We start from the raw sequence: 14,204 nt of genomic DNA, 5'->3' as shown, positions 1-14,204 counted from the left end.
TTGCTGTCCTCATTACACCTGATCTGTGCTAAAAATAGGCTTTAAAACCTTGGACTTCATTTTTCCTTTTCTCAAACTTAGAGGTTGGTGCCATCTACAGCAGCTTGAGTTTATGCTAAGTTGTTGTTCATGCAGTCATCCCAAGTCGCAAAAACTCATTTCAGGGAGGTACCCCCGGACAAGGGGGGAGAAAAAAGCTAAAAAATCTCTCGCACACGACAACGGATATGGGTGACAACAGAACTTTTAGGAGCTGCCAACTGAGCTACTAAGCTAACTGTTCGCGTCACAAACACATTAATGTGTACTACCTAGTGCACTAGATAGTGTGAAAGATAATAGATTTATGTTCCCTACATAATGCACTAGATTGCATATTAGAAAAGAATTTGTGTTCCTTACTTAGTGCACTAGATAGTGTACTAGATAATAGTACATAATAATAGTTCTTACATAATGCTTTAGGTAGCGTATTAGTTAACGGATTTAGGTTCCTTACATAGTGCACTGAATTGTATATCATATAATGGATTTATGTTCCCTACATAGTGCACTAAATAGTATTTTAGATATGAATTTATGTTCCCTACGTAATGCACTAGATAGTGAATTAGACAATTGGTTTATTCTCTACACAGTGCACTATATTGTATATCAGATCACGGATTTATGTTCCCTACATAGTGCACTAGATAATGCATTAGATAACGGATTGATGTTCACTACATAGAGCACTAGAAAGTATAACTAAATGATTATTTGTGTTCCTTACATAGTGCACTAGATAGTGTATTACATAATTAATTATGTTCCCTACATATTGCACTAAATTGTATATCAGATAACGGATTTATGTTCCCTACATAGTGCACTAGACAGTATATTAGACAATTGATTTATGTTCCCTACACAGTGTGCTAGATTGTATATAAGATCACGGATTTAATATGCGATCGGGAGAACTTCCAGAAACTTTGGATGTCTGTTCAAGTATATTAGATGCAGTGAGGAAATAATACAAATACAAATAATGTATCTGTATCAGAAGCGATACTGGTAGTAGTATCAGTACCAGCAAAGAAAAGTACCATTATCACAATGAAATTGTTAGCATGCACACTTTATTCTACTTGATCACAGCAATGGTGTGCCAATTCATGCTGCAATAGAAGCCCCAATTACACAGATGCATTTATTGCTGGGCAATATACTAACAGTTAGGGCTGGGCGGTATGACGGTACATTCAGTATACCGTCTTTGATTCCTCATATGGTATGGATATTTCATATACCGCCATACCGCAACAGTTCATTTTAACAGCTGTAGGCTTCAGTAGGCAGCAGATCATATAATATTGTTATTATAGTTAGCGTTAGCATGATAGTGTTAACAGATGAGAGAGGTTTCCTCAATATGGTGAAAAAAATAAACAAAAACAGATGAAAACTGAAGAGAGGAAGACCATATGTGCACCGGAAGAACCTGCCAAAGACACGAGGCGTGTAAGCAGTCTAGAACAGACTAAAACACTATAAATATATACTGTATGGTTTGTCGAGCCACAGCTGCTATAAACAATGATATTACGGACGCAGTACCAATCCACATATGCAAGGACACGATTCCTCTATAGACAGTCGAGAAAGAAGTTTTCAGAGCAATGATTAAAACAGTGGATTCCAGGTATGTCTTACAGTGTGAAAACACTTCATGTTAGTCACTATTTCAATGTTATAAGCGAACTGGAATCGGAGATATATGAAGCCGTCTACTTTTCAAACGTTTTATTTATTAAAGGGAGAGCTAAGGGTAATTGTACAAGATTTAAATATTAAATAAACAATAAAAATTGTATTTGTTGCAACTGTTTCGCGTGTACTGATTCCATCATATATTGGGTGTTTTCGAAAACCCAGTGAGCTCTCTACATAGGCAGCATTTTACGTCATCCTATGCGCTCCCGAGAAGGAGGCTGTTCGAAATCCTAGATGCCTTAATATGCTGTCTAGTTTCAATGTTATTTTGACTCAAGAACGAGTGAGCATCGGGAGCGTCCTTAGTGATCAAGGCAATCCCAGCATTCAGTGCAGCAGCATTCTCACAGAAAAAGAAAAAAAAACATGGCTGACGATGCGGAGAAATTAACGTAACGTTTTCAAACGTAAATAAATTATTATTGATTTTTTATTTGTATAAACTTGCACAAGTGTTTTTATTTGCAAGTTCGGGCTTGTCAGCGAATTTAACCGTTTTCGGTACACGGAGAGAGATGTTAGTTGACATACTAGCGCGCTGTGCCACCCCATCCCATTGGTTTGAATGGCAAGATGCTAACTGTGTTAGCTTAGTAAGCGAAACCCGATGGAATCGCTGTCTAAGTAGCGCGTTAGAATAACCTGCCTTATGAGTCATTGACTTATTAGAATCCTCTCTACTGAGGCAGCTGCCAATGTAGGCAGTAAGACAGCAAGGCAGCTCATTAGGTTTTCAAACAAACCCATTGTGTCATTTTGTGGGGCCAAGCAAAGCTTATAGTACTCAAAACCTTCATTATAAAACGGATAGTTCCGGTCCTAAAATCTGATTGGCTGAGCCGCGTTCGAAGCCGTTGTAAAATCCCTGATAAACGCACACCTATGACCACCTCACATCATTCCATATTAATACGCCACTGAAAAGAAGAAGTGAATGTTATGTTCGCCCTCATGTTGCCTAGCAACACTGTTAACGGACTACGTGATTTCGCGGAAGAATGCTTTTTGTAAGTGTTTTTGTGAATAAAAACATTTATTTATTGAACATTGTTGTATTTTATTATATTTTATGTTGACCGCCGTTTTATAAAAGTATATGTATAATTTCACCATATACAGTGTATCACAAAAGTGAGTACACCCCTCACATTTCTGCAAATATTTCATTATATCTTTTCATGGGACAACACTATAGACATGAAACTTGGATATAATTTAGAGTAGTCAGTGTACAGCTTGTATAGCAGTTGTAGATTTACTGTCTCCTGAAAATAACTCAACACACAGCCATTAATGTCTAAATAGCTGGCAACATAAGTGAGTACACCCCACAGTGAACATGTCCAAATTGTGCCCAAATGTGTCGTTGTCCCTCCCTGGTGTCATGTGTCAAGGTCCCAGGTGTAAATGGGGAGCAGGGCTGTTAAATTTGGTGTTTTGGGTACAATTCTCTCATACTGGCCACTGGATATTCAACATGGCACCTCATGGCAAAGAACTCTCTGAGGATGTGAGAAATCGAATTGTTGCTCTCCACAAAGATGGTTTGGGCTATAAGAAGATTGCTAACACCCTGAAACTGAGCTACAGCATGGTGGCCAAGGTCATACAGTGGTTTTCCAGGACAGGTTCCACTCGGAACAGGCTTCGCCAGGGTCGACCAAAGAAGTTGAGTCCACGTGTTCGGCGTCATATCCAGAGGTTGGCTTTAAAAAATAGACACATGAGTGCTGCCAGCATTGCTGCAGAGGTTGAAGACGTGGGAGGTCAGCCTGTCAGTGCTCAGATCATGCGCCGCACACTGCATCAACTCGGTCTGCATGGTCGTCATCCCAGAAGGAAGCTGACGCACAAGAAAGCCAGCAAACAGTTTGCTGAAGACAAGCAGTCCAAGAACATGGATTACTGGAATGCCCTGTGGTCTGACGAGACCAAGATAAACTTGTTTGGCTCAGATGGTGTCCAGCATGTGTGGCGGCGCCCTGGTGAGAAGTACCAAGACAACTGTATCTTGCCTACAGTCAAGCATGGTGGTGGTAGCATCATGGTCTTGGGCTGCATGAGTGTTGCTGGCACTGGAGAGCTGCGGTTCATTGAGGGAAACATGAATTCCAACATGTACTGTGACATTCTGAAACAGAGCATGATCCCCTCCCTTCGAAAACTGGGCCTCATGGCAGTTTTCCAACAGGATAACGACCCCAAACACAACCTCCAAGATGACAACTGCCTTGCTGAGGAAGCTGAAGGTAAAGGTGATGGACTAAACCCAATTGAGCACCTGTGGCGCATCCTCAAGTGGAAGGTGGAGGAGTTCAAGGTGTCTAACATCCACCAGCTCCGTGATGTCATCATGGAGGAGTGGAAGAGGATTCCAGTAGCAACCTGTGCAGCTCTGGTGAATTCCATGCCCAGGAGGGTTAAGGCAGTGCTGGATAATAATGGTGGTCACACAAAATATTGACACTTTGGGCACAATTTGGACATGTTCACTGTGGGGTGTACTCACTTATGTTGCCAGCCATTTAGACATTAATGGCTGTGTGTTGAGTTATTTTCAGAAGACAGTAAATCTACACTGCTATACAAGCTGTACACTGACTACTCTAAGTTATATCCAAGTTTCATGTCTATAGTGTTGTCCCATGAAAAGATATAATGAAATATTTGCAGAAATGTGAGGGGTGTACTCACTTTTGTGATACACTGTATATAGTAAAGCCTTAAGCCACTCGAGACCGTGCGTTACTGCTATGATTTTATCTCGGGGAAAGACGCTTTAGGCACTCCGCTTCGCATCGTGCCAAAACAACCTTCCCTGTGATAAAATCGCAGTAACGCACGGTCTCTCGTGGCTTATTGCTTTATTATATATATGGTGAAATTATACATGTAAAAGCTTTGGTCTTTCAATCTTTCATTTCTGGCAGACAAGGCTCAGCAGTTGAGGCCTCTTAGATGGTGGACAGTTCAGTATTCTGGGATTATTCGTTGGCAAATCCCTTGCTCACCTTCCCTATGACAGGAATGTCCACTGAGCCCCAGGTATCAGCTCCCCAATGCACCACCCCCGACGCAAAGTCTGCCGTTACGATACCAGCCACTGAGAGAAGAAAGAAAACACAAGATTAATCAAGCAAAAAAAAAAGCAGAAAGATGGCATCAAGAAAATACTATCCTTGAATAAAAAAAAAAAAAATCACAACTCAGAATAGGGGACCAGAGGGCAAAATCTGTGTTGCTACATTACAAATATAAAGAAACCAGTTAGAAATCAGTTTGCACTTAAGAGGAATTACCATACAGAGTTCAAAATGCATGACAGCCACGCCTACATGGCTCTGCAAACAAATATTGCAGCTGGCACCACGGGCAGAACATTTTGGTGATCCGGCCCTCCTTGATCAGATCGGAGTAGTGCAACCAGCAGCAGATTTACAATCAGGAATCAAATAATGCATTTAGTTACTACACATCTACAGGTAAACAAAAAGGCAGGTTATTACACTAGCCCCTACTCACCAATGTTAAATATGATTCTGTAGATGGGCACTGAGGAAAAGTTGATAATGAGGAATACGAAGTTGACAGCGAAGAGAGAAAGACACAGGATCACACAGATCCACTCCTGCAGCCGCTTTCCTAGAAAGAAAACACACATAGACAAAGATGACCTATTTAAACCTAAACATGTACTTATAATTTCCTCATAATTTATCTGCTTATAGATAAATCTTGGCGTTCAGATCCTTTACTCCAGTGTCATTTGCTGCTATGAGTTTGAGAGAAAGAGCCCCGCAAAACCAGACTGCGCACAGGAAAAAACTCATCACGCACAGACAATCAGAGTAAGGGAGGGTTGAGTATATTTAGAAGAGATAACGTGTACATGAGTCCAAGCTTAGTTGCCAGGATCAAAGAACCAAGGTAATGGTCAGGGGTGTTGGGGTTGTTTAACATTCATAGGGGCACAGAACCTACTGAAATCAGCACCTCTGTTTTAACACAGAGAAGAAGGACAAGTTATCAAAAGTTTATGGACACCTTGATATCTCGCCTAACAGTAGTAAACAGCAACACTTAGAAATCTGACAGGGTTTGAGGGTCAGTAGACAAAGTGATTTTGCAGGAGACTTTGTGGCTAACATGTGGTTCAGCAGGATAATTCGATAGCACACCAGCGCTGAGATTCTGAGCTCTAGGGAATGAATCTCGGCTCTGCTCCTGGTCGGCTGGGCGCCCTCTAGAAGGCACAGTTGGCCTCCAGTCTGCTGGGTGGTAAAGACCGGACTAAGGGGAGGGGTTATCAATGCTGTGTAAGGACTTTGGTTGCCCAGGGCGCCTGTACACAAAGTGGATGATCAGGATGCAGAGATCAAAGCCGACCTCGTGTGCAAATCCACCAAAGTACAGCGGAATAAGAAGGGATTGGTGGACTGCGCGCACAATGGAGAGAGTGTGTCAGGCGAATATACACCCTCCCCAGCAGTGGATTGGCTACACTAATTTGGGTGAAAAAGGGGGTAAAATGCATAAAAAATAAACAATTGAACTGTTGACGTCAATTCGAATGCCAGTTGCAGTACTCCAGTTGGGTACACCAAAGCTGGTCATGACGTGTGTGTATAGACATGTGTGTGAGACTGTTCTTCATTACCAAACTGCACTAAGAATTAGAAGCTCTTATGCTGGTTGGTACTGCTGCTATGACCACTGGTGATGTTAGCATGACCCCGATCCATTTGAAAACACATGCGATGTGTAACGGCATCAATAAGGAGATCATGACAGGACCAACTGATGTCAATGTATTATAATGCCAGTATGACTGGAAAAACCAAACAAAAACCCCTCAGTGAAACAGAATAGGAAAATGATTCATCTACTACACTGAGCTTATAACTCTGGTCAAGACTTCGCCTTATCTCTATCTTCTCGCCCGCCGTGCCATATGCATTTCCCTCACTTTGCATATTCGGTCATTAAAGACATGAAAGTACTTCTGCTTCTCCCGCCGCTCTTTCTTCTGCTGGCTCGGCCCTTCTCTTCTCAGTCCCTCTTTCCTGCAGTGGCACAGTGGAGTCAGCTCTTCTAAAAATTTAATGCCATCAGAGGATCTGCCTTGAGAAGACGGAGGGCTTGTGGCAGTTGAGAGGAGGATATTGATGACCACTATTTATAGCACCACAGTGGGCTGGCTTACACCAAGCACCCAAACAATAGACCAGACCAGAGCTAATAACACACTAATTACTAATGTCATAGCACACAAATACATTCATGTATTATTTATGATTACCTTATATGGTAATGTATACTATATATTTTTACTAAGGACTAAACAACGATGAATGATTTTATTTTATGCATTTCTGCCCAATTTTCTTCCAATCTAGTCCTATCCAACTCCCTGACTGTAATTCGCCTCTAGTGCCTTAGACCTCCACTCATGACCTAAGAGAGTCAGAACCGTCACACGCCCCCTCTGACACGTGTGCAGTACCAACCCATCTTTTCACCTGCCCATCGCCCTTCGTCTAATTGTGCAGGCATCTTCAATCAGCCGGCAGAGGTCGTAACTGCAGCAGTTATGAGAAAACCCTGTTCAGCCAATGTCCCGCCCCTTGCAGGCACACAGCCAATCAAGTGTCTGTGTAAGCACCTGAGCGGTTGAAAGTACAGCTTTCTTTCTTTATATTTTGTTTATGCATTTTCTCCCTTTTTCTCCCGACTTTTAGCGCGTCCAATTGCCCAATTGTATTACGCTTCCTCTCCACTGATGCCGATCCCCGCTCTGATTGAGGAGAACTAAGCCAACATGTGTGCAACAGTTGACTGCATCTTTTCACTAGGCGAGTTCATTTGCGAATCAGCTTTGTGTACGGAGAGCCACACCCTGATCAACACACTCTTTCCACGTCTCTGTGCATGCGCCATCAATCAGCCAGCAGAGTCCGTAATTGCATCAGCCTTGAGAGAGTCCCTACCCGGCTTTTCCCACCCCGTATGAACAACAGGACAATCGTTGTTCATATAGCTGCTCAGCCCAGCCGGATGGCAGAGCTGCGTTTTGAACTGATGACCTCTTAATGTCAGCTCTGGTGCGCTAGCGTGTTTTACCGCTGTGCCACCTGACCGACCCTTTCGTTTCATTTCTAAGTAAAATAAGTTGTCGAATACACTACAGGAAGCAAGTTTATGCACTATTTTTCTTCTGGCTGCTCCTGTATTAGGAAGTTTTTTTTCCTCTGGCAACCCTTCTCATTTTATCCACAACCCTTATTATTTTATCCCAGCTTGGGACCAGCACTGAGAGCGCACTGGCAAGTGAACCTCTCAATAGCTAGGCTGATTTAATTTGCATGATTAATATCTATAGCTTTTTTTTATATTCGCCTGACATACACTCCCTCCGACGTGTGCGCAGTCCACCAATCTCCTTGATCTCCCATAAGATCTGCCCAGCTGACCGGTAGCAGAGCCGAGATTCAAATCCGGGAGCTCAGAATCTCCGCGTTGGTGTGCTAGTGGATTATCCTGCTACGCCACCTGGGCGCCTACATAGATACATCTTAATAATAGAGAGTGTGTGTATACTTTTTAATCATTACGTTTACTAGAAGAGTCATTAAAGACTGCATGTAAGATGTGGTGTTAGAATAATCAACCATGGTTTAAAAAAAAACAACATGTAAGGACACCAAGGGAAGATTTGTAAAAAGCTAATACTAGTTAGCATACCACCACTACAGCTAACATATAGCTAAGGCCCTACTTAATTCATGATGATGTAATATGCAATTTGCTGTGAAATTCAGAATGAAAGGTTTGTGTTTAGAGATTTAGTGTCTCACGTTTATTCATTCATTTGCACTATGAGGCGGTCTTAACAGTCCTACGGCATTTCAGTTAGCAATCGGTTAGTCAAAATGTCCAAGATGTCGAAATCTAAAGCAGCTTCAAACACGACTAAATTGGAAAACTCCCAACTAATTATGTGGATGCAGAGAAGGGGGTCAAAACACGGCTGAGAATTTTCGTCTGTGTCCATCGCTTACATTCAACTATTTATCTATCAGCTTTATCTAGTTTCGGATTACCATTATCAACAACGACTCTGATCACTATCTTTGAGGCATTTCATACATTCTCCTTGTGTACATGTTAGTTTCTTTACTACGGTATGTAAGTCAATGTGTGATTGTGTGTTGCCCTGTCCGGTGTTTCTGAGTGGACACTGGACCCAGTTCATGGTTTGTTGATGTCGCGACAAGTCTGCTACAGCATTTCCCAGTTATTACACATGAACGGACGTTTCCACCAACACCTGTTTCAGTAGAACACGATTCCACCTGACACCTGAGCCAACTCATCACAGTGAGCTGATGGTGCCTCCTGTTCTGCTGATGCCAAGAAGTTACAACAAAGCATCTCAATCAGCAGTGAGCCAACTGTGAACTAGTAGAAGCCAAGCGTGAGCTTGCACCTGGAATAAAAAATACAAACTGTCTCTGTAGCATTTACACAAGTATTTTTCACTGTATACATACAGATCCCCCTCTTTTATCCTAGCTGTATGCTAAAATATTAGCTGAACCAGGTTGGTGGAACATCACTGTCAGTAAAACCCTCATATATCTTAAATATCCTTAATAGAAATAATAATAATAAAAAAAACAATAAGTAATTTTTAATTCTTCCCCTTTTTCTACAATTTTCCAATTTAGTCTTTACCACTTCCCACTTGGGTGGACACTGGACCCAGTTCACCCAGCACAGGGTTTGCGACCTATAAACAAGGCTGCTACCTTCTGAGGTACCTTCCAGTACTAGAGATGGAAAGATCGATCGGCTATAAATCGATATCTACCGATTTTTAATCAAAATATGCTATCGGCGATATTTCCCAAATGTAGCCGATCCGATCGTGTGATATATAAAGACCATGTTAAGCTTAACAGCTCAGTGGATTGATCCAGACTTTGAGCTACAAAGCACCAACCATCACATCACCATTCATCAACCATCGTACAGAAACCATCGTGAAAGCTCTTCACGACCTAAAATAACATCATTAACGTTGTGCATCATACATAGTTCAGGATCATCTGCTCTGACTGACAAAAAAACTTCTTGCTCCACAGACGGAACGAGTCTGACTCGGTTACAGATCTGTGGTAATAGCAGTTTAATGAAGCTTTTTAATGTAAGAGAGTCACACAAAATGTTCTGTAGTAGTTGGTGTTTATTTAAAACTTCTCAAGTTTACCCAACAAGGGGTTTGTGACCTATAAAATGGAATGTTACATCAAGCCCAGTGTTTCTGGGTGGACACTGGACCCAGATATTTCACACCAAAAAAACAGGGCCAATTACACTCTGAAAAGCACCAAACACGATACATTTTTAATAGAGATACAAGATACAAGGTTGTCACACGGTATCATGTGGAATCACAAGGTTTTAAATGACTAGGCGGCATTACCATAATTACAGCTATGTCATGTTAGACGCATGTAGGGACTTGTGGTTCTGAAGTGCAGGTCAAATAACCTCAGACAACAGCTCACCAATGTGCTACTGATACAAAAACTGATACGTGATACTGCAACCAAAACTGACTGATCATTTGACGCTAAGTAAGCAACGCTGACTAAGCAAATTTAAAGAAAAGAATTCAAAAAGAATCCCTTTAAAATGATCCAATCATCATCTGATGTTACGTTCACACAAAGGTCTGCTGACATTGTCAAAAATTGTAACACATACTGCAGACAGGGCAAGGACAACATCACAACTATAATCCTATTATATAACCCTATTATATAACCCTATTAAATAAACTGTTAAAAACTCCTCCTATAGGTTCAATAAAAAGGTGCAATATTTACATTTACAACATTTAGCAGACACTTTTACCCAAAGCAACCTACAGTATACAGTCTAGGCAATTGAGTGTTAAATGCCTTGCTCAAGGGCCCAACAGTGGCAACCTGGCAGTGGTGGGGCTTGAACCAGTGACCTTTTAATTACAAGTCCAGTACCTTAACCACTAGGCTATGTCATTCATATTTACTAGGGATGCATCAATACCATTTTTTCCCAACCGAGTACAAGTACAAGTACATGTATTTTTGTACTTGCCGATACCGATACCGATACCAATACCTATTTAGAATGAAGGAGTTAATGAGTTAATGGAGTTAATGAGTTGGAGGTTAATAAATATTTTTGCAATGTTGGTGTTTTGTTGTTATGTTTTGTAGAGAACGATCAGGTCAGAAATACTGTAAAACGTGTGTGTGTGTGTGCTGGTGTATTCTGATATAAACTATATTATCCCCCTGTCCCACCTGTTTACACTCCTCTCCTGCGTTTCCCCTCACACCGTATCCTGCGTTCTCATTGGCTGTTCGACATGTCACTCATTCCCAGTCGCACATCTTAGATCAGATATCTGACGTGCTAGAAAACTCGATCCGGTCGCCGAGCGCTCGGCGAGCCGGTCGGATCGAGTTGTTGGATAGTTCACACTTAGCGATCGAGAGCCGAGTTTTGATCGCCGAGCGAACGCCGAGTTGCTCCCGAGCCGGCAAATCTAGCGACGACCAGTCGCCGAGCGAAAATCAGGGCACAAATCGTGTAGTGTGAACCAGGCATAACGCAGCAACGTGCACTAGGCACGTTTAGTATCGGAGCCTCGTTTGCGAGTACGAGTACAAGTTAATGAGCGCGGTATCGGGCAAATACCCCATACCAGTATCAGTACTCATGCATCTCTAATATTTACATTTACTAAAAGTGCAATACATAGATGAAATATGTACTATATTATTCATATTTTCACGTGTATATTATATTCATAACAATAAAACAAAATGCATCACTTCTTTTAAAAGGGAACCTTTTAGTGTAAATAACTACACACTATGTGTGCAACTTTGTCTAGCAGTTCTTAAGTCTGTATCTTAAGTTTTTCACTTAGTTGTATTTTCCTTCATGTTTTTACCACCCTTCTCTTGTACTCGGATCAATAAAGTCTTATCTTATTGTTTCTTATGTCCAGACCGGCAGCAATTTTTGCCTCTTGTTGCCCAAATCACTGCAAATGCCAATGCCATGGCAGAACAGTGCACTGTACTAGCCAGTATCTACAGAGCAATTTTACCACAAATTTTACCACAGATTCCTCCCTACCCAGTGTTTACCACAAATCATATGTAATCCTGCTAAAATAAAAATCCTGAAGGGAAATCCCTGTTCTATACATTTCATCCTTGTCTATCATAGTCCATCACTATCTGTGCAGTCAACATGACAAGAAAACTCTGTTTGTTCTTTGTGATCTCTGGCGTCTATTTGCGGAGGTTTGACAAAGCGACAATATGTTTCTCTTTCATCTCTAGTAGGAATGATTATCTAGGAACCAAAAACAAAGTGTACCGTTTCACAGTGGTGAAGATAATGTGGATATCGCACTGCTAAATGTTCAATTCCTATTGGTATTCGCCACATCACTTTGCTCCTAATTGCATAAACTTAAAAAAAAATAAAAATTTAAGCATCGTTGACTCCGCCCACTTTACGGGAAATCCCTCACATAAAAATTTCACCCTTGTCCATCTTGGTTCATCACTGTCTGTGCAGTAGTAATGGGAATTTCGGCTCCTTTTAGAGAGCCGGTTCTTTTGGCTCGGCTCACCAAAAAGAGCCGGCTCTTTCGGCTCCCAAGTGGCTCCTTAGATTTTTTTGTTGCTTAAATTAATTTATTACCAAATTACATGTAAAATTAATTACTAATGTAAAAAAACATTGTATCAAATGTTTATTATTTAAATTGCTTTATTTATATACTCAACATGGAACAGAGTGCTCCAACAATACATTATAAAATACAAAAACAAAGACCCATCTCAATTAGACAAAAAGATCCGATTGTGTATATTACTTGTACATTTGCATCTAGAGTGGGACGGCACGGTGGCTAAGTGGGTAGCACTGTCGCCTCACGGCAAGAAGGTCCTGGGTTCGATCCCCAGGTGAAGAGCCCGGGTCCTTTCTGTGTGGAGTTTGCATGTTCTCCCGGTGTCTGCGTGGGTTTCCTCCGGGTGCTCCGGTTTCCTCCCACGGTCCAAAGACATGCAAGTGAGGTGAATGTTCCTGTCATGAATGTAACCAAAGTGTAAAACGTGACGTTAAAATCCTAATAAACAAAACAAAATAAACAAGCATCTAGAGTGAAACAACACAACATCAACGAAGCATCACTCACACTCAACAAAATATAAATGAAAATGTGCAAAACAAAAAGAAAAATCAGCATCCAGGTGACAGTATTTGTAAGTATTTAGTGAAGATTAGCATTCAGAAAAACCAAGGAGCTCATGTTTGATGGGTTGATCCTGTTTCTCTTTTCTGTTATGGAGGGACTGAGCACCTAAGCATTTCACTCACCTTTCACACCTGTGTTAATGTGACGTGACGATAAAGTGATTTCATTTGTGTAAAGCGCTGAGTTCTCTCTCTCTCTGCGGCTTTGACAGAAAAAAAAAAACGGAAAAAAACCCCGAATCGGCTCCCAATCAGAAGCCGGATCCCGTCGTTCACTTTAAAGAGCCGGCTCTTAGAGCCGACTCGTTCGCGACCGACCCATCACTACTGTGCAGTCAACAAGAAAACTGTGTTTGTTCTCTGTGATCGCTGCCGTCTAATTGTGGAAGTTTGACATCACAACATTATCTCATCCATCTCTAGTAGGAACTATTATCTAAAAACTAAAAATGTAGTGTACAGTTTCTGTTAAATTCTTATTGGTCCTACTAAATTCACTGGAAAATGTGCTTAATTTCATGGACCTTGTTTTTCAAAAATCACAGATTTCACTGATTTTTAAAGAAAAGAGCCACATGTCATGGCAGTCATTACATTACACTCATAAATTGAATGATAGAATCAATGGAAGCTACAATACACAGCACAGCCTATCTTAATAGCTGAATGTAAACCTAGGACATTCAGCGATGGTGCGAGGCTTCATGTACTAAAATTCTCGTCCGTGTTTTGACACCCCCCTCCTCTGTGTCCACAGAATTGGTTAGGAGTTTTCCAAACTCAGTTACCAGAGTCGTGTTTTTAGTTGCGTTAGACTTCGAGATCCTGGACATTTTGACTAAGCGATTGCTAACTGAATTGCCGTAGGATTGCTAGGACCGCCTCATTGTGCAAATTAACCAGAAATCGCGAAGCACTTGAATGCTACGCAAATGAAAAATGTTAAAACGCTAAACACAAACCGTAAATTCTGAATTTCTTAGCAAATTGCAGATTACACGGGAAACGGCTCATTTGCGATTTTCACGACCCTTACCTTTTGGTAATCGCTACATTACTTTGCTCCTAATTTGCATAAAGTTCAACTTAATCCCACTGCTGACTCCGCCCACTTAAGG

General features: G+C 41.3%; 1 protein-coding gene across 1 annotated transcript in view; it reads right to left on the bottom strand.

The window, feature by feature from the left end:
* si:ch211-212o1.2 (uncharacterized protein LOC492735 homolog) overlaps positions 1 to 14,204 on the bottom strand; it is a 41,891-nt gene that overhangs the window by 14,192 nt on the left and 13,495 nt on the right. Inside the window, exons 2-3 of the mRNA XM_063004699.1 lie at positions 5,278 to 5,397; positions 4,767 to 4,858 (exon numbers count right to left, since the gene is read on the bottom strand). Coding sequence (XP_062860769.1) covers positions 4,767 to 4,858; positions 5,278 to 5,397 — 212 coding nt within the window. The remainder of the gene's footprint in view (positions 1 to 4,766; positions 4,859 to 5,277; positions 5,398 to 14,204) is intronic.

The sequence above is a fragment of the Trichomycterus rosablanca genome, chromosome 11 (genome assembly GCF_030014385.1).
Source record: "Trichomycterus rosablanca isolate fTriRos1 chromosome 11, fTriRos1.hap1, whole genome shotgun sequence".
NCBI lineage: Eukaryota > Metazoa > Chordata > Actinopteri > Siluriformes > Trichomycteridae > Trichomycterus > Trichomycterus rosablanca.
This window is presented reverse-complemented; position numbering and strand designations above follow the sequence as displayed.